At 38.3% G+C, this 25104-nt stretch overlaps 1 protein-coding gene across 1 annotated transcript in view; it reads left to right on the top strand.

Annotated features, from left to right (window-relative positions):
* TEX11 (testis expressed 11) overlaps window positions 1-25104 on the top strand; it is a 325266-nt gene that overhangs the window by 212695 nt on the left and 87467 nt on the right. Inside the window, exons 18-22 of the mRNA XM_041740423.1 lie at window positions 1015-1100; window positions 4091-4147; window positions 14026-14066; window positions 15319-15405; window positions 24741-24811. Coding sequence (XP_041596357.1) covers window positions 1015-1100; window positions 4091-4147; window positions 14026-14066; window positions 15319-15405; window positions 24741-24811 — 342 coding nt within the window. The remainder of the gene's footprint in view (window positions 1-1014; window positions 1101-4090; window positions 4148-14025; window positions 14067-15318; window positions 15406-24740; window positions 24812-25104) is intronic.

Raw genomic sequence — 25104 nt, 5'->3', positions numbered from 1 at the left:
ACAGTGAAAAATTTGTAGCATGAATGGATTGGAGGTCTAAGTGCAGTTGAAGGATTGCTGGAGTAATAGAAAGGAGTGAATTAGAAAGGTAGGAAATAGTAGTCAGTAGAATACATGAGACAGAGCAGGGTGCAGGACTAGAATGAGGAAGTGAGACACTTAAGGAAGCACTCACTTTCTGAGTCATGCAAGTGTAAAGTTGGTTCTTGCAGGAGTAGTTTTCAAGAAAATAACTTTGCAGTAGATAAGTCATCAAGAAATGAGAAGAAATGGCCTAAGAGCTGGTGGATCAGCACAATGAGGAATGGTGGGTGATACAGTCTGATGACAGGAAGTTCGAAGCTAGGGATTTAGGGAGGAAAAAGGAAGAATAATTTTAAAACATCAATGAAGAACAAAAATGACACCTGCTTCATCTCCAGGCCTAGGAGTAGAAGGGAGACAAAAGAAAAATTGCCACTACATGAGGGGGTTCTTTGGAAGCAATCCTTGATGGGATCTAGATTTCTATTACAGAAAGAATGTGGAGGGAAATTTCAGGGAAGAGGTTGCTCATAGAGAAGATTTTGATGATAATGAACTAAACTTCAGAGAGTGTACTAGAAAGATTGGGGGAGTTGGGGAGAAATGGGAAAAGAGAAAAAAGGGGATTTGTAAGAGCTTTGTGGAGACTGGGGTGCTAGAAATAATTTGGGGTCTGGGGTTCTTTCGGTTACTGCTAATGAACAGGGATAAAGAGCACAGTATTAATCCTAGTGCATTCATGGCAGTGTTGGCAAGTCTATGAGTATTTATGGATAGTGAGGAGTGGGTTTCTGGGGCCAAAATGAACCGATTGTCCTTTTGTCAATGAATTGTTTCTTCATTCTACCATCTTGAATTAGCTCTTTTGATAATATAAAATGAACAAGTTCAGATTTTTTTTTCTTGTCCTGGAAAGGACAGGAATATAGGTAACATTTTGTAAGTATCACTATGAGATGTAATTTAACATATTATATTTGTCTTTTTTAGAATGGACAACAAATTGTGGCAGGAAAAGCTTTGGAATATTTAGTTCAATATTCAGAAGATCCACAACAAGTCCTTACAGCTTTAAAGTAAGTAATTCATATCCTGTAGATGTGGAAGGATTTCTTGTTAATCTTAATCTTGGTCTATAAACTTTGTCAAAATAGTATTGATGTGATGTCATCAGGCCTACTATACCAATTGTTATTTTAAATTTTTTCAAGCCTTATTGAGATATAATTGACAGATAACATTGTATAAGTTTAAGGTGTATAACCTGATAATTTGATACATGCATATATTGTGAAATGGTTAACACAACAAAATTAGTTAAATTATTCATCACCTCATGAAATTACTATTTCTTTGTGTGTGGTAAGAACATTTAAGATTTAGTCTCTTCCCAACTTTCAAATATATAATACAGTCTTGTTAACTGTAGTCACCATGCTCTACATTAGATCCCCAGAACTTGTGCATCTTATAATTTGAAGTTTGTAACCTTTGACCAACATTTCCCCACTTCTTCCACACCTAGCTTCTAGCAAACACCATTCTATTCTGTTTCTGTTTTGCTTTTTAATTCTTAAAGATTCAATACATGAGTGAGATAATACATTATTTGTCTTTCTTTGTCTATCTTTCCACAATGCCTTCAAAGTCCATTCATGTCACAAAAGGCAGGATTTCCTTCTTTTATATGGCTGGTTGGCTCAGTCGGTTAAACATCTGACTCTTAATTTCAGCTCTAGTCGTGATCCTCAGGGCTGTGAGATCAAGCTCCACATTGGGCTCTGCATTGGGTGTGGAATCTGCTTGAGATTCTCTCTCTCTGCTTCTCCCCCTACTGGTGTGCTCTCTCTCTTTCTCCTGAATAAATAAATTTAAAAATATTCCTCTGTGTGTGTACAAATCAATTTTCTTTATCCATTCATCTATCAGTGGACACAAGTTGTTTCCATATCTTGGCTATTTTGAATAATGCTGCAATGAACATGAGGTTCAGATAGTTTTTCAAGATAGTGATTTTTTCCCTTGGATCTATACCCAAAAGTGGGATTGCTGGATCAAATGGTAGTTCTGTTTTTAATCTTTGAGGAAATTCCATACTGTTTTCCAGTGGCTGTACCAATTTATATTCCCACTAAGAATGTTGAAGGTTTCACTCTTTTCCACATCCTCACCAAAACTTATCTGTCTTTTTGATACTGGCCATTTTAACAGGTGTAAGGTGATACCTCATTGTGGTCTTGATTTGCATTTACCTGATGATTAATGATGTTCAACATCTTTTCATGTATTTGTTGACCATGCATGTCTTCTTTGGGAAAAAATGCCTATTTCAAGTCCCTTGCCCGTTTTAAAATCAGATTATTTGTTTTTTTTTCTTTTGAGTTGTATATGCTCCTTATTTGTTTTATATAGTAATCCCTCATCAGGTACATGGTTTGCAAATATTTTGTCTTATTCTACAGGTTGCCTTTTCATTTTGTTTCCTTTGCTATGCAGAAACTTTGTGGTTTGATGTAGTCCCACTTGTTTATTTTTGCTTGTACTTTGAGTGTTGTATCCAAAAAGTCATTGTCAAAGAGCTTTTCCCCTATGTTTTCTTTTAGGAGTTTTACTGGTTTCAGGTCTTAAGTGTTTTATCCATTTCGAGTTAACTTTTGTGAGCAGTAAGAGTTAGTAGCCCAATTTCATTTTTTGTGAGTGAATATTCAGTTTTACCAGCAGAATTTATTGAAAAGACTATCTTTCCCCCATTGAGTATTCTTTGTTCTCTTCTCAAATATTAGTTAACATCGTATATACATGGTTTATACATGGGTTTATTTCTGGGATCTCTATTCTATTCTTTTAGTCTATGTTACTATTTTTGTGTTGGTACCATGCTGCTTTGATTACTATAGCTTTGCAGTATAGTTTGAAACCAGGAAGTGTGAATGTTTCCAGCTTTATTATTCTTTCTCAAGGTTGCTTTGGCTATTCAGGGTATTTTGTGTTTCCATGATGAATTTTAGGATTTTTTTTCTATTTCTGTAAAAATTATGTTTGGAAATTTGATAGGGATACTTAAAGTTTTTTTAAAAAAAGGTATCAGTTGGGGTGCCTGGGTGGCTGAGTTGGTTAAGCCTCTGACTTTGGCTCAGGTCATGAACCCAGGGTCCTGGGATTAAGCCCCAAGTGGGATTTCTTGCTCAGTGGGGAGTCTGCTTCTCCCTCTCTGTCTGCCCCTCCCCCCTGCTGTGCACACATGCTCTTTTCTCTCAAATAAATATTTTTTTTAAAAGATATCAGTTGACTTGTTTTTCCCACTTTTCTCTTTCTGTGAAGGAAAATGGTTTATCAAAAGGGAACTTTTATATACAGTAGTGAGATAAAGGGTGAGGTTAGGACATGACAAACTCCTAATGATGTGACTGAGAATGTGTCAGTGGCAAATAATTGGAAATCAAAAGGATCTTATAGTGGTTCTCCTATTGGTCAACTACACTTGAGGCCATGGTTTTGAAAGGAAATGGAGTCACAGAAATAAATATCAAAGGAGTCTTGAGATACTTGCATGCCTTTGTCAGATAAATCTCTAAAATCATTCAGGATAGATGGTATTTTTTAAAAGATTTTTAGCACTTAAAACGTTATAAGCTACCTTATTTTGTCAGTTCGTTATTATGCTGTCAGATCCCCTTGAAAGAATGGTCACCCAGTTTATGTGGAACCCAAAGGCCAGTTTCATGTTCCTTAAGAAAAATATTAAGACTTGTACATCGTACCTGATGCTCTAGCAGATGACTTGGAGCAATGATATAAAGAGTGAAACTATTTAAGAATTTGTCATAAGCAGTACTTTTGTTTTTAAGTTACTTTCTTAAATTACTCTCCTAAATTACAAAATTGCATGTTTTCATTACAACCATTAAAACAATACAAAGATCTATAAGTAAAATTAAATTAGTCTCCTCTTTACCCTCTCTTTTCTCACTTTTGCCTCCCGGGATAATCAAGATTAGTAAGTTAGTAAAAATTCTTTCACATGTTTTTTCCTAAGCATCACTTTTTGTATTACTTTATCATACAGGTGTTTGTTTTGTCTAGTTTTCCCAAGAGTTTCTCAAATGCCAGAATCTGAAAACAAGTAAGTTATTTCCACAGAAATGATATATTTGCCATTAAGAAAATCATACTAACTTTCAATATAAATCTTAAGTTGTGAGATGTACAATATGGTGAATAAAATCAATACAGGCTCTGGGGCCAATCTTCCTCGGTTCATATCCTGGCTCTGCCACTTATTAGATGTGTAACCTGGGCTTTTGTTTCCACATCTGTAAATGAGAATATAGTAGTACTTACTTTATGGGGTTGCTGTGATGACTCGATGAATAAATATGTGAAAACACTTAGAAGAGTGCCTAGCACTTGCTAAGCCCTTAATAATGTTAGCTATCACTTTACTATGATATTGCATCTGTTTCCCCCCTTCTTAATATGAAACATATACAGTTATGTATCTTACTCTCCCACCGAAAAATATAACCTAGTCAGCTTGTTAATTGTGAATCTGTAGGGCTCAGTCGAAAATATTCAAATATTTTTCTGCTCAGTTTCTACGGCATAAGACATCAAGAGCTTAACAATTGGTGGAAGAATTGAGTCACCAATTTTTCATTAACGAAATTCCCTATCTCCTAATGATTTGAAAGAAAGCTCTATTCAAAGTCTTGATTAGGGATAACTTTCAGAGAAGTAATCACTCATCTCTATATTCTCTATTTAGATAAAAACTCTGTAAGAGTGTATCTCTATTTTGCTTTTGCGTTATATATAATTTGTATCTGGAGGTAATATTTTTTTTTTCAGTTAAAGTCTTTGGGAAATATCTGTGACTTAGATAATATTGGACTGATGACTTAACTTTTTTCGTGATATGAATTTTACCCAAGCATATATTTTACCTCTTCTTCACAGGCTCTATGGTACATTAGAAGGGAATGCAAACAAAGATAATGAGAAAACTGTAAATTTTAATAATGACCAAATATTTTATGATATAAACACATTAATTTTAGGCATATAATGATAATGTAGTTATGTTTTTAAAAAGAATCTTTATCTCTTAGAGACACATCCTAAAATATTTATAGATGAAATGATATGATGTCTAGAATTGGCTTCAAAACAATAGGGGAGGGAAAGGAATGGGTGGAAGTATGATTGAAATAATTGATAATGAGTTTAATAATTATTGAAGCTAGGTAATGGGTAAATGGGGAACCATTTGTCTATTAACATAGAAACATCTTGGAAATTTTCCACAATAAAAAGTTTAAAAATATAATGGCTGATGGCAGCTACACTTGTGGTAAGCAAAGTATACTGTATAGACTTGTCCAATCACTGTGTTGTACACCTGAAACTCATATAACATTATGCATTAACTACACTTCAATTTTCAAAATATTAAAAAGTCACTTAAATTCAGAGACTAAACATAGCTAATAGATTATAAGATTTCTTTGAGGACTAGGATTATTTGTATTTATCTTTGTATCTCTGGAACCTAGGACAGTATCTGAGACATAATAGCCAGTCAGTTTATTTAAATCACTGAATATCGGGCAGCCCGGGTGGCTCAGTGGTTTAGCGCTGCCTTCGGCCCAGGGTGTGATCCTGGGGACCGCGGATCAAGCCCCACATCAGGCTCCCTGTATGGAGCCTGCTTTTTCCTCTGCCTCTCTCTCTCTCTCTCTCTCTCTGTCTCTCATGAATAAATAAATAAAATCTTAAAAAAATAAATCACTGAATATCAGTCAGTTCTTTACAAGAAGATCCTTAGTACTGGTCTTAAAAAGCACTTCATGTTCTATGTAATTGTGGCATATAGTCAAACCTCAGTCATTAAAACCAATTTGGAGAGGGAGGGGCAAGATGGCGGAAGAGTAGGGTCCCCAAGTCACCTGTCCCCACCAAATTACCTAGATAACCTTCAAATCATCCTGAAAATCTACGAATTCGGTCTGAGATTTAAAGAGAGACCAGCTGGAATGCTACAGTGAGAAGAGTTCGCCCTTCTATCAAGGTAGGAAGATGGGGAAAAAGAAATAAAGAACCAAAAGGCCTCCAAGGGGGAGGGGCCCCGCGAGGAGCCGGGCTGAGGCCGGGGCGAGTGTCCCCAGGACAGGAGAGCCCCGTCCCGGAGAAGCAGGAGCTGCACCAATCTTCCCCGGCGGAAAGGCGCTCGCAGGGAGTTAGAGCAGCACCCAGGAGGGCGGGGATGCCCTCAGGCTCCCTGGGACACTAACAGGCACCTGCGCACCGGGGAGAGAGCGCCGAGCTCCCTAAAGGGCTGCAGCGCGCGCACGCATTGACCCGGAGCAGCTTGGAGGGGCTCGGGCGGCGGCTCCGCGGAGGGGGCTGCGCGGCTCCAGGAGCAGCTCGGAGGGGCTTCGGCAGGGGTTCCGCGGAGAGGCGGCTGCGCTGCCGGGAGCACGAATCCAACAGCGCAGGCCCGGGAGCACAGGGCGCCGGGACACAACCCAGGATCCGACCTCCCCCTGGGACAGGCAGAGGCCGGGAGGGCCCCGGACAGCAAGGACGCTCCTGCCCCGAGCTGAGCAGATCAGCGGCCCCGCCCCGGAGCATCCAGGCCCCTGTAGACAGAGAGCTCCATAGTTCCTGCGGGGGCTGAATTCAGGGCTCTAGAGCTGGCCGCAGCCACTGGGGTTGTTCCTCCTGGGGCCTCACGGGTAAACAACCCCCACTGAGCCCTGCACGAGACAGGGGGCAGAGCAGCTCCCCCAAGTGCTAACACCTGAAAATCAGCACAACAGGGCCCTCCCCCAGAAGACCAAATAGACAGACCAGTTCCAGGGGAAGTCAAGGGACTTAAAGTATACAGAAACAGAAGATACTCCCCCGTGTTTTTTTTTTTTTGCTTTTTGATTTCTGTTTGTTTCCCCCACACTTTTTTTCCTTTCTTTTTCCTTCTCTTATTCTTCACTTTTTTTCCTTTCTTTCCTCCTTTTTTCTTTTTTCTTTTTCTCTTTTCTTTCCTTCTTTCTCTCCTCTCTTTTTCTCCTTTTCCCAATACACCTTGTTTTTAGCCACTCTGCACTGAGCAAAATGACTACAAGGAAAACCTCACCTCAAAAGAAAGAATCAGAAACAGTCCTCTCTCCCACAGAGTTACAAAATCTGGATTACAATTCAATGTCAGAAAGCTAATTCAGAAGCACTATTATACAGCTACTGGTGGCTCCAGAAAAAAAGCATAAAGGGTTCAAGAGACTTCATGACTGCAGAATTTAGATCCAATCAGGCAGAAATTAAAAATCGATTGAATGAGATGCAATCCAAACTAGAAGTCTTAATGACGAGGGTTAACGAGGTGGAAGAACGAGTGAGTGACATAGAAGACAAGTTGATGGCAAAGAGGGAAACTGAGGAAAAAGAGACATACAATTAAAAGGCCATGAAGATAGATTAAGGGAAATAAACAACAGCCTGAGGAAGAAAAACGTACATTTAATAGGGATTCCCGAGGGCGCCGAAAGGGACAGAGGGACAGAGGGACAGAATATGTATTTGAACAAATCATAGCTGAAAACTTTCCTAATCTGGGAAGGGAAACAGGCATTCAGATCCAGGAAACAGAGAGATCCCCCCCCTAAAATCAATAAAAACCGTTTAACAGCTCGACATTTAATAGTTAAGCTGGCAAATTCCAAAGATAAAGAGAAGATCCTTAAAGCAGCAAGAGACAAGAAATCCCTGACGTTTATGGGGAGGAGTATTAGGGTAACAGCAGACCTCTCCACAGAGACCTGGCAGGCCAGAAAGGGCTGGCAGGATATATTCAGGGTCCTAAATGAGAAGAACATGCAACCAAGAATACTTTATCCAGCAAGGCTCTCATTCAAAATGGAAGGAGAGATAAAGAGCTTCCAAGACAGGCAGGAACCGAAAGAATATGTGACCTCCAAACCAGCTCTGCAAGAAATTTTAAGGGGGACTCTTAAAATTCCCCTTTAAGAAGAAGCCCAGTGGAACAATCCACAAAAACAAGGACTAAATAGATATCATGATGACAATAAACCCATATCTTTCAATAGTAACTCTGAATGTGAACGGGCTTAATGACCCCATCAAAAGGCACAGGGTTCCAGACTGGATAAAAGAGCAGGACCCATCTATTTGTTGTCTACAAGAGACTGATTTTAGACAGAAGGACACCTACAACCTGAAAATAAAAGGTTGGAGAACCATTTACCATTCTAATGGTCCTCAAAAGAAAGCAGGGGTAGCCATCCTTATATCAGATAAACTAAAATTAACCCCGAAGACTGTAGTGAGAGATAAAGAGGGACACTATCTCATACTTAAAGGATCTATCCAACAAGAGGACTTAACAATCCTCAATATATATGCCCCGAATGTGGGAGCTGCCAAATATATCAATCAATTAATAACCAAAGTGAAGAAACACTTAGATAATAATACACTTATACTTGGTGACTTCAATCTACCTCTTTCTACCCTCCATAGGTCTTCTAAGCACAACGACTCCAAAGAAACGAGAGCTTACTGGACCAGATGGATTTCACAGATATTTACAGAACTTTACATCCAAACTCAACTGAATACACATTCTTCTCAAGTGCACATGGAACTTTCTCCAGAATAGACCACATACTGCGTCACAAAACGGGTCTGAACCGATACCAAAAGATTGGGATCGTCCCCTGCATATTCTCAGACCATAATGCCTTGAAATTAGAACTAAATCACAACAAGAAGTTTGGAAAGACCTCAAACACGTGGAGGTTAAGGACCATCCTGCTAAAAGATGAAAGGGTCAACCAGGAGATTAAGGAAGAAATAAAAAGATTCATGGAAACTAAGGAGAATGAAGATACAACTGTTCAAAATCTTTGGGATGCAGCAAAAGCAGTCCTAAGGGGGAAATACATCTCCATACAAGCATCCATTCAAAAACTGGAAAGAACTCAAATACAAAAGCTAACCTTACACATAAAGGAGCTAGAGAAAAAACAGCAAAGAGATCCTACAGCCAGCAGAAGAAGAGAGTTAATAAAGATTCGAGCAGAACTCAACGAATCGAGACCAGAAGAACTGTGGAACAGATCAACAAAACCAGGAGTTGGTTCTTTGAAAGAATTAATAAGATAGATAAACCATTAGCCAGCCTTTTTAAAAAGAAGAGAGAGAAGACTCAAATTAATAAAATCATGAATGAGAAAGGAGAGATCACTACCAACACCAAGGAAATATAAACGATTTTAAAAACATATTATGAACAGCTCTACGCCAATAAATTAGGCAGTCTAGGAGAAATGGACTCATTCCTGGAAAGCCACAAACTACCAAAACTGGAACAGGAAGAAATAGAAAACCTGAACAGACCAATAACCAGGGAGGAAATTGAAGCAGTCATCAAAAACCTCCCAAGACACAAAAGTCCAGGGCCAGATGGCTTCCCTGGGGAATCCTATCAAATGTTTAAAGAAGAAACCATACCTATTCTACTAAAGCTGGTTGGAAAGATAGAAAGAGATGGAGTACTTCCAAATTCGTTCTATGAGGCCAGCATCACCTTAATTCCAAAACCAAAGACCCCACCAAAAAGGAGAATTATAGACCAATATCCCTGATGAACACAGATGCAAAAATTCTCAACAAGATACTAGCCAATAGGATCCAACAACACATTAAGAAAATTATTCACCATGACCAAGTAGGATTTATCCCCGGGACACAAGGCTGGTTCAACACTCGTAAAACAATCAATGTGATTCATCATATCAGCAAGAGATAAACCAAGAACCATATGATCCTCTCATTAGATGCAGAGAAAGCATTTGACAAAATACAGCATCCATTCCTGATCAAAACTCTTCAGAGTGTAGGGATAGAGGGAACATTCCTCAGCATGTTAAAAGCCATCTACAAAAAGCCCACAGCAAATATCATTCTCAATGGGGAAACACTGGAAGCCTTTGCCCTAAGATCAGGAACAAGATAGGAATGTCCACTCTCACCACTGCTATTCAACATAGTACTGGAAGTCCTCGCCTCAGCAATCAGATAACAAAAAGACATTAAAGGCATTCAAATTGGCAAAGAAGAAGTCAAACTCTCCCTCTTCACCAATGACATGATACTCTACGTAGAAAACCCAAACGTCTTCACCCCAAGATTGCTAGAACTCATACAGCAATTTGGTAGCGTGGCAGGATACAAAATCAATGCCCAGAAATCAGTGGCATTTCTATACACTAACAATGAGACTGAAGAAAGAGTACTTAAGGAGTCAATCCCATTTACAATTGCACCCAAAAGCATAAGATACCTAGGAATAAACCTCACCAAAGAGGTAAAGGATCTATACCCTAAAAACTACAGAACACTTGTGAAAGAAATTGAGGAAGACACAAAGAGATGGAAAAATATTCCATGCTCATGGATTGGAAGAATTAATATTGTGAAAATGTCAATGTTACCCAGGGAAATTTACACTTTTAATGCAATCCCTATTAAAATACCATGGACTTTGTTCAGAGAGTTAGAACAAATTATTTTAAGATTTGTGTGGAATCAGAAAAGACCCCGAATAGCCAGGGGAATTTTAACAAAGAAAACCATATCTGGGGGCATCACAATGCCAGATTTCAGGTTGTACTACAAAGCTGTGGTCATCAAGACAGTGTGGTACTGGCACAAAAACAGACACATAGATCAATGGAACAGAATAGAGAATATAGAAGTGGACCCTGAACTTTATGGTCAACTAATAGTCAATAAAGTAGGAAAGACTATCCATTGGAAGAAAGACAGTCTCTTCAATAAATGGTGCTGGGAAAATTGGACATCCACATGCAGAAGAATGAAACTAGACCACTCTCTTTCACCATACACAAAGATAAACTCAAAATGTATGAGAGATCTAAATGTGAGACAAGATTCCATCAAAATCCTAGAGGAGAACACAGGCAACACCCTTTTTGAACTCAGCCACAGTAACTTCTTGCAAGATACATCCACGAAGGCAAAAGAAACAAAAGCAAAAATGAACTATTGGGACTTCATCAAGATAAGAAGCTTTTGCACAGCAAACGATACAATCAACAAAACTAAAAGACAACCTACAGAATGGGAGAAGATATTTGCAAATGACATATCAGATAAAGGGCTAGTTTCCAAAATCTATAAAGAACTTATTAAACTCAACACCAAAGAAACAAACAATCCAATCATGAAATGGGCAAAAGACATGAAGAGAAATCTCACAGAGGAAGACATAGACATGGCCAACATGCACATGAGAAAATGCTCTGCATCACTTGCCATCAGGGAAATACAAATCAAAACCACAATGAGATACCACCTCACACCAGTGAGAATGGGGAAAATTAACAAGGCAGGAAACCACAAATGTTGGAGAGGATGGGGAGAAAAGGGAGCCCTCTTATACTGTTGGTGGGAATGTGAACTGGTGCAGCCACTCTGGAAAACTGTGTGGGGGTTCCTCAAAGAGTTAAAAATAGACCCGCTCTCCGACCCAGCAATTGCACTGCTTGGGATTTACCCCAAAGATACAGATGCAGTGAAATGCCGGGATACCTGCACCCCGATGTTTCTAGCAGCATTGTCCACAATATTCAAACTGTGGAAGGAGCCTCGGTGTCCATCGAAAGATGAATGGATAAAGAAGATGTGGTTTATGTATACAATGGAATATTATTCAGCCATTAGAAACGACAAATATCCACCATTTGCTTCAATGTGGCTGGATCTGGAGGGTATTATGCTGAGTGAAGTAAGTCAATCAGAGAAGGACAAACAGTGTATGTTCTCATTCATTTGGGGAATATAAATAATAGTGAAAGGGAATATAAGGGAAGGGAGAAGAAATGTGTGGGAAATATCAGAAAGAGAGAACATGAAGACTCCTAACTCTGGGAACGAACTAGGGGTGTTGGAAGGGGAGGAGGGTGGGGGCTGGGAGTGACTGCGTGACGGGCACTGAGGGGGGCACTTGACGGGATGAGCAGTGGGTGTTATTGTGTATGTTGGTAAATTGAACACCAATAAAAAATAAATTTATTATTAAAAAAATAAAATAAATATAATAAATAAAACCAATTTGGAAATGGGGAATGGAAAGGAATATTGTTTAAATTATTGATAAATTACAGAATAGTTTTAAAATATACTTTATGTATACAATGGAATATTACTCAGCAATTAGAAACGACAAATACCCACCATTTGCTTCAACGTGGATGGAACTGGAGGGTATTATGCTGAGTGAAATAAGTCAATCGGAGAGGGACAAACAGTGTATGTTCTCATTCATTTGGGGAATATGAATAATGGTGAAAGGGAATATAAAGGAAGGGAGAAGAAATGTTGGGAAATATCAGGAAGGGAGACAGAACATAAAGACTCCTAACTCAGGGAACGAACTAGGGGTGGTGGAAGGGGAGGAGGGCGGGTGTTGGAGGGGAAGGGGTGACGGGCACACTTGATGGGATGAGCACTGGGTGTTTTTCTGTATGTTGGTAAATTGAACACCAATAAAAATTAATTTAAAAAAATAAAATAAAAATATACTTTGATTATTTCCCAGTAAATATAGTCATAAAGAACATCTGCTAACAGTTTTTTGCAGATAGTAGTCAGGACCTAATTTAACAAACAGATTAATTTTTTTAAAGCCCAATTTAGTGGAAGAGTCACAGAATTAAGTTCCAGTTTGTTATTTCACTAACTCCAGTTCACATTAGTCAACAACTTGTTTAACTTCTCTCAGTTTTATTTTCTTCATCTGTTAAATTAAAAAAGCTAGACTGAATAATTTTTAAAGTTCCTTTCTCTTTAAAAATCCCATGGTTTTCATTAAGCGATATCTACCCAAGTATTATAGTAGCTCACATGCTTAAAAAAATTTAAAACTATTTGTTTCTTAAATAGACTATATACATCCCTTTTCAGGTCTTCATTTTTATTTATACTATTCATTTACATTAATGGGCCCTTACTAGATTATTTTATACAGTTACTGAATTAAATAAGTGAAGAAGTCAACTTTAGATGAGCTGAAAATCAAATCTGTAAAGTTTAAGAAGTTATTTTATGTAAACCAGACTTCTAATATTTACCTCTGAGAGAGTTGCTACTTTTCCTGAAGCACAGTCTTTATTATATAATACTAGAGATCCTCATGATAAGGCCAGTCTCAGAGTATACTCTACTTCCTGTTAACTTCCTTAGTTGAGCTGGCCAGTACTTCCATTCCATTCTTTTGTTTAATAAAAATGGCATATTTTCCTCTGTTAAAATTTACATACCTCTTAAAGAAGTTTGACAAAGGGTCAAGAGACCTGTGTAGTAGTCCTGAAATTGTCGTTAATTGCATGGCATTGGACACATCATCCCTCATTTCCAGATCTGTTTCCTCATCTGTAAAATGAAGGGTCTGGACAGGATAAGTGGTTTTTTAAATATATTCCTCAGAACCCTGGAAATTATGTGGCACTGCCTCAGGGACTTCAGGAAGGTGAGGCTTTAGGCCTCTACCCACCACTGATTGAAACAGAGCAGCTAAACTTCTAATTTATTAGATTTTCATTAAAGTTTATTTGGAACAAGGGTTCTAATTCCTCTTTAAAAAAAAAAAGCTTGAAAATCACAAAAATCACTGTCTGCTCTCAGATTCAAAGACCCTGTAATATAAAACCTTATCAGCCATTGAAATCCTTTGCTGAGAGTAGGAGTAAAAGGGGAAGAGAGAAAAAATGTGAGAGCACTGGGGAATGAGGAACAGTATCCTATACTGAGGAAAAATGTTGAAATGATAGGTTGGAGCCTTGACTAATATTAACCACAATTTTGCATTGTCTTTGTTTAGCTCTCTTGGGGTCTCATTTTGATACTTCCCTGTAGTAAAGGTTTGAAACAGTAGGATAACACTCTTTTCTTCTTATTTTTTAGAAAGAAAGAAATGGATAGACTTTTGACTTGCTTGAATACAGGTAAATATTTTCAGTCCTACATCTTGCCTCTATCTTCTATTAAATTCTCCAAGTACATGACTCAGACAGACTTCATGTTTGAGTTAAGCTTCATGCTTTTATTAATGTTTGCCATAGCAATCTACTTTAGTTTCTCTATTCCCAAGCAGAGAAAAGTTTGTCATCACTAACATTCATCTCCAAATGTGATTTTAGCTCTTTTTATTCCAATTTATTTTAAAGATATTTCCTTCCTTCCATCCTTCCTTCTTTCTATCCTTATTGCTACTTGATCCTAACCTAGAACAGGTGAAAAAGGATCATCATTCAAGCTAACATCCTAGCCACATCAAAATTTTTTTTGCCAACTCTGTGCTTTCTTACCCAGTGTCCCTTTTGCCTAACAGCTCTTCCTATTTACACTATCCAAGTACCTATTTTCTTATGTCCAAAACATCTTAGAAACTCTATGCTATTTATTACAATAGTTCAATTTTATACCTCAAATACGTTTCACTAAGGTGTTAAATGTAGCAAAGTGGTTTAGAAACCAAAGCTTTTAAACTTGGCTGGTTGGTATTCTTACCTTTCAGAAAGGTATGTGGTTCTGTAATAAATGTCTTGTGATGATGATAGCATGTCCTGGTTCTTTAATGTGCTTGCTGTGGGAGCTCAGTATTATGCCAATTTATACTCTCCTAGTTCTCAATCTCCATTTCAGTATTCTTAATGATTGTTTCTATTCTATTTCCTTTTTTTAGATTTTATTTATTTATTCATAGAGACACACACACAGGGAAAGAGAGAGGCAGAGACACAGGCAGAGGGAGAAGCAGGCACCATGCAGAGAGCCTGACATGGGACTCGATCCAGGGTCTCCAGGATCACACCCTGGGCTGCAGGCGGCCCTAAACCGCTGCGCCACTGGGGCTGCCCTCTATTCTATTTCCTTTCATGTAAATCCTATCATTCTACCTTAGGCAGAGAATGATTACTAAGTAAAATTTTAAATCTCTCCAAAGATGTATTTGTTCCCCAAAGTTTGAGTTATCTACTTCTTGGAGCCTTGGTAAAGTTGTCATTTTAATTACTTTTGGTACGTACCTGTGCATAAACACAGAAAAAGGACTTTCCAATTTCAAACTCACATTCGACTGTTTTTAAGACAGTATTAACAATTTTTTAAAAAAATAAAAATAAATTAAAAAAAAAAACAATTTTGCTAGAGTATAAAGTAAAAAACCTCAAGATAAAATCTTTCTGTTCATTGCAGCACTCCAGAAACTCGGTCAGTCTTTAAATGGAGAGGCCTTGAATTCAGACTCAAGGGCTAATGAAGCTCATTGGTTTCGAAAAATAGGTAAAAGGTTATTCTGTGATTATGGGAAACAATGTGGGGGTGGTAGAATCAGACATATGTGGATTCACAATCTGGCTCTTTTTTTTTTTAAAGATTGTATTTATTTATTTGAAAGAGAGAGAGAGATTGAGAGAGCAACCAGGGGGAGGAGCAGAGGGAGAGGGACAAGCAAACTTCGTATTGAGTACAGAGCCCAATGCAGGACCTGATCCCATGACCCTTGAGACCTGGACCTGAGCTGAAACCAAGAGTCGGACACTCAGCCAACTGAGCCATCCAGGCACCCCAAATTCTGGCTCTTTTATATGTAGCAATGGGTACAAGGATAACTTACTTAATTTCAGTTTTGTTATTTATAAAAGAGGAACAATTATACATACTTCAAAGGGCTAGTAAGGGTTTTAAATAAAGCTGTGTATATACCTGGGACATAGTAGGTACTCAATAAATGCTAGTTTTCTTTTTCTCTAGAAATGGGCCTAAGAATAAAATGACTTATAACTGCAGGTCCCCAAGGCTATGCTCCTAAATTTGGTCTGGAAAACTTACCTCTAAATTTGATTCGTCAAAAATGAACTACCTGTGGGGTACCTGGCTGGCTCAGTAAGTACAAAATGCAACTCTTGATCTCCAGGTCATGAGTTTGGCCCCATATTGGGCATAGATATTACATAAAAAATGAAAAATAAGGTATATGCAACAAAAATGGATGAATCTCACAAATTTAATGTTGAACAAAAGAAGTCAGATATTGATTCCATTTATATGTGGTAAAAGAAAGGCAAAATTAGTTTATGATATTAGAACTTAAGATAGTGGTTTCCCTTAAAGGGAGTTAGACTTGAAGAGGGGTGGTTGGGTTTCTTCTGAGTTTCTGGTAATGATCAAGGTCTGTCTTGATCTGGATTGGGTTACATTCTTTTTATTCACTTTGAAAATTCACCAAGCCATCCAATTATAAGTTGTGTAATTTACTTTATGTAGGCTTAATTTCAATAAAAAAAAAAAACACTTTAAAAATTGTGAGGTAATTGCTTCTCAGCCTTTTGGCTAAGATCAAGTATGAAAGTTGTGGCAGTTATTATAGTGATAAGTAATCAAGAGCAATTAAGCCGCAATGTCACAAAGCGGACTGGTTCAACATGAATCCTTTCCTGCTTTACAGGGTTTACTGGGACTCTCTCTAATCTAGGACAAAATGGAATAAACATAAAAATCTAGCTTCTAAGAAACGTATATAACTAATTGAAAATAACACACTTAAACTATAGAGAAGTTTGATGACTTTGATCTTTTGGAAGTTTGAAAAGTTATTTTCCAATACTTTTACTGAATTTTCACTTTAATTTTCCAACATGAAGATTATGCTGAATGTTGCCAAATGGGCCTTCCAATGTTCTATGGAAGATGTGAATCTTTACAACAATTTTCTTCAGCCTTTGACTCTAGTGTACTCTGTTCTTTGATGAACTTTTTTTCTTGTCAAGTTTTTATTTAAATTCTGGTTAGTTAGGATATATAGTGTAATATTCGTTTCAGGTGCAGAATTTAGCAATTCATCACCTATATACAACAACCAGCACTTATCACAACAACCAGCGCCTTACTTAATATCCATCACCTATTTAACCTATCCCCCTGCCCACCTCTCCTCCAGTAACTCACAGTCTATTTTCTGTAGTTAGGAGTCTGTTTCTTCATTTGCCGTCTTTTTCCCCCTATATTGATCTGTTTTGTTTCTTAAATTCTATAAATGAGGGAAATCATTTGGTCCTTGTCTTTCTCTGACTGAATTATTTCACTTAGCATAATACACTCTAGCTTCATCCACATTGTTGCAAATGGCAAGATTTCATTCTTCTTATGAATGAGTAATAATCCGTGTGTGTGTGTGTATGTGTGTGTGTGTGTGTGTGTGTGTATCTCACATCTTTATCCATTCATCAGTTGATGGACATTTGGGCTCTTTCCATAATTTGGCTATTGTAGATAAGGCTGGTATAAACATCAGGGTGCATGTATCCCTTTGAATCAGTATTTTTGTATTCCTCAAGTAAATATCTAGTAGTGCAGTTGCTGGATCATAGGACAGTTCTATTTTTAACTTTCTGATGAACCTTCATACTCTCTTCCAGAGTGGCTACACCACCTTGCATTCCCACGAATAGTGTAAGAAGGTTCTCCTTTCTCCACATCCTCTCTAACATCTGCTGTTTTCCTGTGTTGTTAATTTCAGCCATTCTGACTGATGGGAGGTGATACCTTATTGTAGTTTTGATTTGTATTTCCCTGATGATGCATGATGTTGAGTATCTTTTCATGTGTCTGTTGCCCATCTGTATCTCTTCTTTGGAAGAATGTCCATCCATGTCTTCTCATTTTTTAGCTGGATTATTTGTTTTTGGAGTGTTAAGTTCGGTAAGTTCTTTATGTATTTTGGATACAAGACCTTTATCAGATATATCATTTGCAAATATCTTCTCCCATTCCGTTCATTGCCTTTCAAGTGTTTCCTTCGATGTGCAGAAGCTTTTTATTTTTATAAAATCCCAATTGTTTTATTTTTGCTTTTGTTTCCCTTGCCTCCAGGGACATACTTAAAGAGCAGTTGCTTATGGCTGATGTCAAAAAGGTTGATGCCTGTGTTCTTCTCTAGGATTTTGCTGGTTTCCTGTCTCACATTTAGGTCTTCAATCCATTTTGAATTTATTTTTGTGTATTGCATAAGAAAGTGGTCCAGTTTCATCCTTTTGCACTTTGCTATCTAGTTTTCCCAACACCATTTGTTGAAGAGACTTTTTTCATTGAGTATTCTTTCCTGCTTTGTCAAAGATTAGTTGACCATATAGTTGTAGGTTCATTTCTGAGTCTTCTGTTCTGTTTCACTGATCTAAGTGTCTGTTTTTGTGCCAGTACCATACTGTCCTGATCTAGCTTTGTAATATAACTTGAAGTCTGAATTGTGATGCCTCCAGCTTTGTTTTCCTTTTCCAGGTTGCTTTGGCTATTTGAGGTCTCTAGTGATTCCCTACAGATTTTGGGTTTGTTTGTTATAGCTCTGGGAAAAATACTGGTGGTACATTGATAGGGATTGTATTAAATGTATAGATTGGTCTGGGTAGTATAAACATTTTAGCAATATTTTTTCTTCCAATCCATAAGCATAAAATGCCTTTCCATTTCTTTTTTTTCTTTTTTTTTAAGATTGTATTTATTTATTCATGAGAGACACAGAGAGAGAGCAAGGCAGAGACACAGGCAGAGGGAGAAGCAGGCTCCATGCAGGGAGCCCGATGTGGGACTCGATCCGGACACTCCAGGATCACGCCCTGGGCCGAAGGCAGACGCTAAACCACTGATTCACCCGGGCTGCCCCTGCCTTTCCATTTCTTTGTGTCATCTTTGATTTCTTTCATCAGGGTTTTATAGTTTTCAGGATACAGGTCTTTTACCTCTCTGGTTACGTTTATTCCTAGGTATCTTATAGTTTTTGGTGCAATTGTAAATGAGATCAATTCCTTGATTTATTTTTTTTAAGATTTTATTTTTTCATGAGAGAGAGAGAGGCAGAGACATAGGCAGAGGGAGAAGCAGGCTCCCTGTGGGGAATCCAATGCGAGACTCTATCCCAGGACCCTGGGATCCTAACCTGGGTCAAAGGCAGACACTCAACCATTGAGCCACCCAGGTGCCCCACTTCTTTGATTTCTTTTTTGCTTCTTCATTATTGGTGTATAGTAATGCAATAGATTTCTGTACATTGATTTTGTATCCCTTAATTTTACTAATGTTTCGTATCAGTTCTAGCAATTTTTTGGTAGAGTGTTTTGGGTTTTCCATATACAATATAATGATTTGTATGCCTTTTATTTCGTTGTGTTGTCTGATTGCTGAGTCTAGGACTTGGAGAACTATGTTAAATAACAGTGGTGATATCCTTGTCTTGTTCCTGACCATAGAGGAAAAGCTCTCAGTTTTTCCCCACTGAAGATGATGTTAGCTGTGGGTTTTTCAGATATGCTCTTTACTGAGATATGTTCTCTTTCCCTACTTTGTTGAGAGTTTTTAACATGAATGGATGTTATACTTTGTCAAATGCTTTTTCTGCATCTATTTAGAGGATCATATGGTTCTTATCCTTTCTTTTATTAATGTGGTGTATCATGTTAATTGACTTGGGAAAGTTAAGCCATACTTGCAGGCCAGGAACATATCCACTTGATTGTGGTAAGTGATTCTTTTAATATGCTGTTGTATTTGATTTCCTAGTATTTTGTTGAGAATTATTGCATCCGTGTTCATCAGAGATCCTGGCCTGTAGTATTCTTTTTTAGTAGAGTCTTTGGTTTTGGAATTAGGGTAATGCTGGCCTCATAGAGAATGAATTTGAAGTTTTCCTTTTCAATTTTTTGGAGTAGTTTGAGAAGAATAGGTATTAACTCTTGTTTAAATGTTTGGTAGAATTTTCCTGTGTGGCCATCTGGCCTGGGATTTTTATTTGTTGGGAGTTTTTTTTTTTTTCTTTTTTCTTTTTTTTTTTTAATTTAATTTTTATTTTTTTATTATTTATTTATGATAGTCATACAGAGAGAGAGAGAGGCAGAGACAAGGCAGAGACATAGGCAGAGGGAGAAGCAGGCTCCATGCACTGGGAGCCTGACGTGGGATTCGATCCCGGGTCTCCAGGATCGCGCCCTGGGCCAAAGGCAGGCGCCAAACCTCTGCGCCACCCAGGGATCCCTGTTGGGAGTTTTTAAATTACTGATTCAGTTTCTTTATTAGTTATCAGTCTGTTCTAATTTTTTATTTCTTTTTCAGTTTTGGTAATTTATGTGTTTCTAGAAATTAATCCATTTTTTCTAGGTTGTCCAATTTGTTGGCATATAATTTCTCATAAGATTCTCTTATAGTTTGTATTTCTGTGGTGTTGGTGGTTATTCTTCCTCTCTCATTTGTGATTTTCTTTATTTGAGTCCTTTCTCTTTTCTTTTTGATAAGTCTAGCGAGGTGTTTATCAATTCTATTACTTTTTTCAAAGAACCAGTACCTAGTTTCATTGACCTGTTCTTTTTTTTTTTAAGATTTATTTATTTATTTGAGAGAAAGAGAGAGAGAGTGCAAGCATAGGTTAGGTGCAGAGGAAGAGGGAGAGAGAGAATCATGGAACAATGAGGCCTCAATCTCAGGACCCCGAGATCACCACCTGAGCCAAAACCAAGGGTCGGATGCCCAACCCACTGAGCTGCCCAGATGCCCCTTCACTGATCTGCTCTACTGGCTTTTTAGTTTCCTTATGCTTTATTTCTGCTCTAATCTTTATTATTTCCCTTCTTCTGATGGCTTTAGGCTTCATTTGTTCTTTGTTCTTTTTCTAGCTCATTTAGGTTTAAGCTAAGCTGTTTATTTGAGATTTTCCTTGCTTCTTGAGGTAGGCCTATATTGCTATATCCTTCCCTCTGAGGACCACTTTTGCTACGTCCCAAAGTTTTTGGACTGTTGTGTTTTCATTTTCATTTGTTTCCATGTATTACCTGGTTGACCTATTTATTCTTTAGTAGCATGTTGTTTAATCTTCATGTATTGTGGTCCTCCTTAATTTTTTCTTCTGGTTGACTTGAAGTTTCAGTGTTTTGGTCAGAAAATATTCATGTTATGATCTGTCTTTTTGTACTTGTTGAGGCCTGATTTGACCTAGTGTGTGGTCTATTCTGGAGAATGTCCCATATGCACTCAAAAAGAATGTGTATTCTACTGCTTTAAGATGAAATGCTCTGAATATATCTGTTAAGTCCATTTGGTCCAGTGTGTAATTCAAAGCCATTGTTTTCTTCTTGATTTTCTCCTTAAATGGTCGGTCCATTGCTGTAAGTGGGGTATTAAAGTACCCTACTATTATTATATCATTACCAAGGAGTTCCTTTATGTTTGTTATTAATTGTTTTATATGTTTGGATGCTCCTATGTAGGATACATAAATATTAACAATTGTTATATCATCTTGCTGGATTCTTCCCTTTATTATTATATAGTGTCCTTCATTGTCCGTTGTTATATCTTTTTTAAAGTCCATTTTGTCTGTTATACATATTGCTATTCTAGTTTTAAAAAAAATATCCATTTATGTGATAGATGTTTCTCCATCCCCTCACTTTCAATCTCCTTGTGTCTTTAGGTCTAAAATGAGTCTCTTATAGGCAGCATATAGATGGGACTTGTTTTCTTATTCATTCTGACACCATATATCTTTTGATGGGAACATTTAGTCCATTTTACATTCACATTACTTATTGATAGGTATGTATTTGGTGTAATTTTATTCCTTGTTTTGTCATTGTTTCTGGAGATTTCCTCTGTTCCTATCTAGTCATTGTCACTTTTGGTCTTTCTTTCCCACTCAGATTCCCCTTTAATATTATTTGCAGGGCTGATTTAGTAGTCACAAACTCCTTTGGTTTTTGTTTGTCTGGGAAACTCTAACTCTCCTTCTATTCTGAATTATAGCCTTGCTGGATACAGTTTTCTTGGCTGCAGATAGTTCCCATTCAGCATATTGAATAGATCATGCCATTCTCTTCTGGCTTGCCAAGTTTCTGTGGAGAGATCCGCAACTAACCTTATGAGTCTTCCCTTATGAGTTAAGGACTTCTTTTGTCTTGATACTTTTAGGATTTTTTTAATCACCATTTTTTCCCCAATTTAATTACAATATGTCTTAGTGTTTGTCTGCTTTTATTGATATTAACGAGACTTCTCTGTGTCTTCTAGATTTGTATATCTGTTTCTTTCCCCATATTAGGGAGGTTCTCAATTATTATTTCCTCAAATAAATCTTCTGCCCCCTTTTTCCTTTCTTCTTCTTCTGGGACTCCTATGATATGAGTAGTATTATATTTGATGGAGTCACTGAATTCCCTAAGTCTGTTCTTGTGACCCATAACTTTTATTTTTCTCTTTTATGCAGTTTCATTATTCGCTATTATTCTAATTTTTATATCACTTATTTGTTTCTTTATGTCTTCTATCCTTGTGGTCATTATATCCACTTGGATCTGAATCTCAGTTACTGCACTTTTCATTTCTGACTGTTTTTTAACTCTTTTATCTCTAGGATAAGGGTCCCTGAAGTCATCCATGATCTTCTCAGTCCCAGCGTGTATCTTTAATGATTGTTTCTCTAAATTCTCCATCAGGCATATTGCTTATATCTGTCTCAATTACATCTCTGGCCATGACCTTTTCTTACTGTTTCCTTTGAGATGATTTCCTCTATTTTGGCATTTTGTCTGTTTCTGCCTTCTTCTCTGTATGCCTGTTATGTTTCCTGCTCCTAAGAGAAATGGCTGTATGAAGAAGAGGTCAGATAGTGTTCAGGGCCTGGGCACTTCAGGGAGTGTCTTTGATGTGTGCTGCATGCACTCTGCTGTTTTGGCTGCTTTATTCCTTAGGTCAGTTGTCTGCAGAGACATTTCTTGCCTGCAGGGGGCAGTGTTTGGACCTTAGCTAGAGTGTGGGGAGTTTTAATTAGGCAAGCTCTGGTCTGCTTATTAAATGGGACCTGATGCTACTTCCACTAGAACTGAAGAAGCCTTATGAATCTTTTTGGTTGGTAGATGAGGTTCGTGCTGAGGTTTCTGCTGGCCTTCTGGGGAAGGGGCCTGCTGCCCTGGGACTGAGGCACACTTGCCAGAGTAGGGCAGTACCAGCAGAGTCCAATGGGGGCAGGCTTGTTAGCAGGTTAGGAAGCCAGTGTTGATGCTGTTCTGTGCGGAGAGGCAGGGGAAAGAAATGGCACCAGCCAGCTCCTTTTCCCCTGGAGTGGGGTCTCCCTGCTGGCTGTTTTGAGGGAATCACTCCCAGAAGAGTGAATAATTTCCCTACATCCTAGCCATTTTTCTGATTGCTTTTTTCACTCTGTCAGCCTCCAGGTTCCTTGCCTGCCTGAAGCAGTGCAGTGCACTTAGGGCTCTATCCTAGCCAAGTCTGCTTACTATTAAAACTTCAAACTTTAGCGACCTGGTGTGGCAGGGATCTGCTTTTGTCTTCTGGAGGAGGATCTCCCTATGCTGGGGCTGATGCAGGTTTGACCCAGAATGGCAGCTGCTCCAGAGTACAAGAATGTGTGATTTGGAGCAGAGCCGGCTAAACAGCCAGTGTCCTGGGTAGCCGCCCTCAGCAGGTATCTCTGTGCCTGTGCTGAGGGGCAGGGGAGGGAAATGGCACCTGCTGGCTCACTCTTGTCCCTGGAGAAGCAACTTTTAGAATGACACCTTTCACAGATATGCTCCAAGAAAAGCAACAGTCTCTCCCCAGGTGCCAAAGGGAATCTTCAGATTGCCCTGCCGCCTCCAGGGATGCTTGCCTGCCTTCTCTCCAGGAATAAGGCAGCGCCCTCATAGCTCTATCCCAGCCATGCCCATGGACCTCTAAAACTCCAGTCTTTCAGCCTTGGTGGTGGCAAAGACTCACAAAAATCAGCCCCTCTCATTTCCCCAGCCATTGGCTTTGGGGACATGTTCTCCTTGTGCGTATCTCTGTGCACACCACTGTCTCTCACTTTTCTCAACCACCAGGGCTCCCTCCCCTCCACAGTATCCACTGCCTGTTTCTCCCCAAAACCACATTTCCACACTTCCTGCCTTCCTCAGCGTAGACTCTTTTTTCCCTCTGGTTGTGCAGTTTGTTCTGTCAGTCCTCGGGTCAATTTCTTGGGTATTTGGAATCATTTGATAGTTATTTAGCTGTGTTCAAAGGAGTAGGCAAGCTACCATCTTAGATCCCCACCTCTTTGCTGAATTTTAACATACTTTTATGAATTCTAGTGGTAAGCTCCTTGGTGGCCCTTATTTTTTAGATGGATCTATACTATACCAACTAAGAACGTATGGTATGTCCTCAGTTTTTATAAAAAGTGCAGCACTATTTCCATTAGTTATTGGCAAGAGTTGAAGATTGGGGGGATCCCTGGGTGGCTCAGCGGTTTGGTGCCTGCCTTTGGCCCAGGGCGCAATCCTGGAATCCCGGGATTGAGTCCTGCATCGGGCTCCCGGCATGGAGCCTGCTTCTTCCTCTGCCTGTGTCTCTGCCTCTCTCTCTCTCTCTCTCTCTCTCATGAATAAATAAATAAATAAATCTTTAAAAAGAGAGATTCGAATATTGGAATTGATAAAAGTCTCTAAATTTACCTGGAATAAAATTCTCTAAATATCTAAAGTTAGCTTTTTCAACCCAAGAAACTCCTCATTAGTATATTAATATTAAACATGCAGGTAGTGAAGATTATAATGGTACAAATTAGACAGATTTTTATAATTATATTATTTAATATTAACTTTCAGCTTGGAACTTGGCTGTGCAATGTGGCAAAGACCTGGTGACAATGAGAGAATTTTTCATCCTTTCTTATAAGGTGGGTCTCTTTTAGTAAGTATCTCATAAATAGACCACAACAAAAATATGACCACTGTGGCTATGGTCAAGGGCTAAATATAAAGTGGTATTAGCTTTTAATCTAGGAACTTTTAGAATACATATGTAAGCAGGAATCACCTAAGGAGTATTTGATCTCTATAGGATATAATGTGCAAATATGAGGCAGTTCTCCCCATACCACAGTATCACAAACAACCATCAGGGAGCCTAAAGTTCTACAATAAGAGATTTTTTTTAAAAGAATTCAGTCCCCCAGAGTCCTATATCAAA

The sequence above is a fragment of the Vulpes lagopus genome, chromosome X (assembly GCF_018345385.1).
Source record: "Vulpes lagopus strain Blue_001 chromosome X, ASM1834538v1, whole genome shotgun sequence".
Lineage (NCBI taxonomy): Eukaryota > Metazoa > Chordata > Mammalia > Carnivora > Canidae > Vulpes > Vulpes lagopus.
This window is presented reverse-complemented; position numbering and strand designations above follow the sequence as displayed.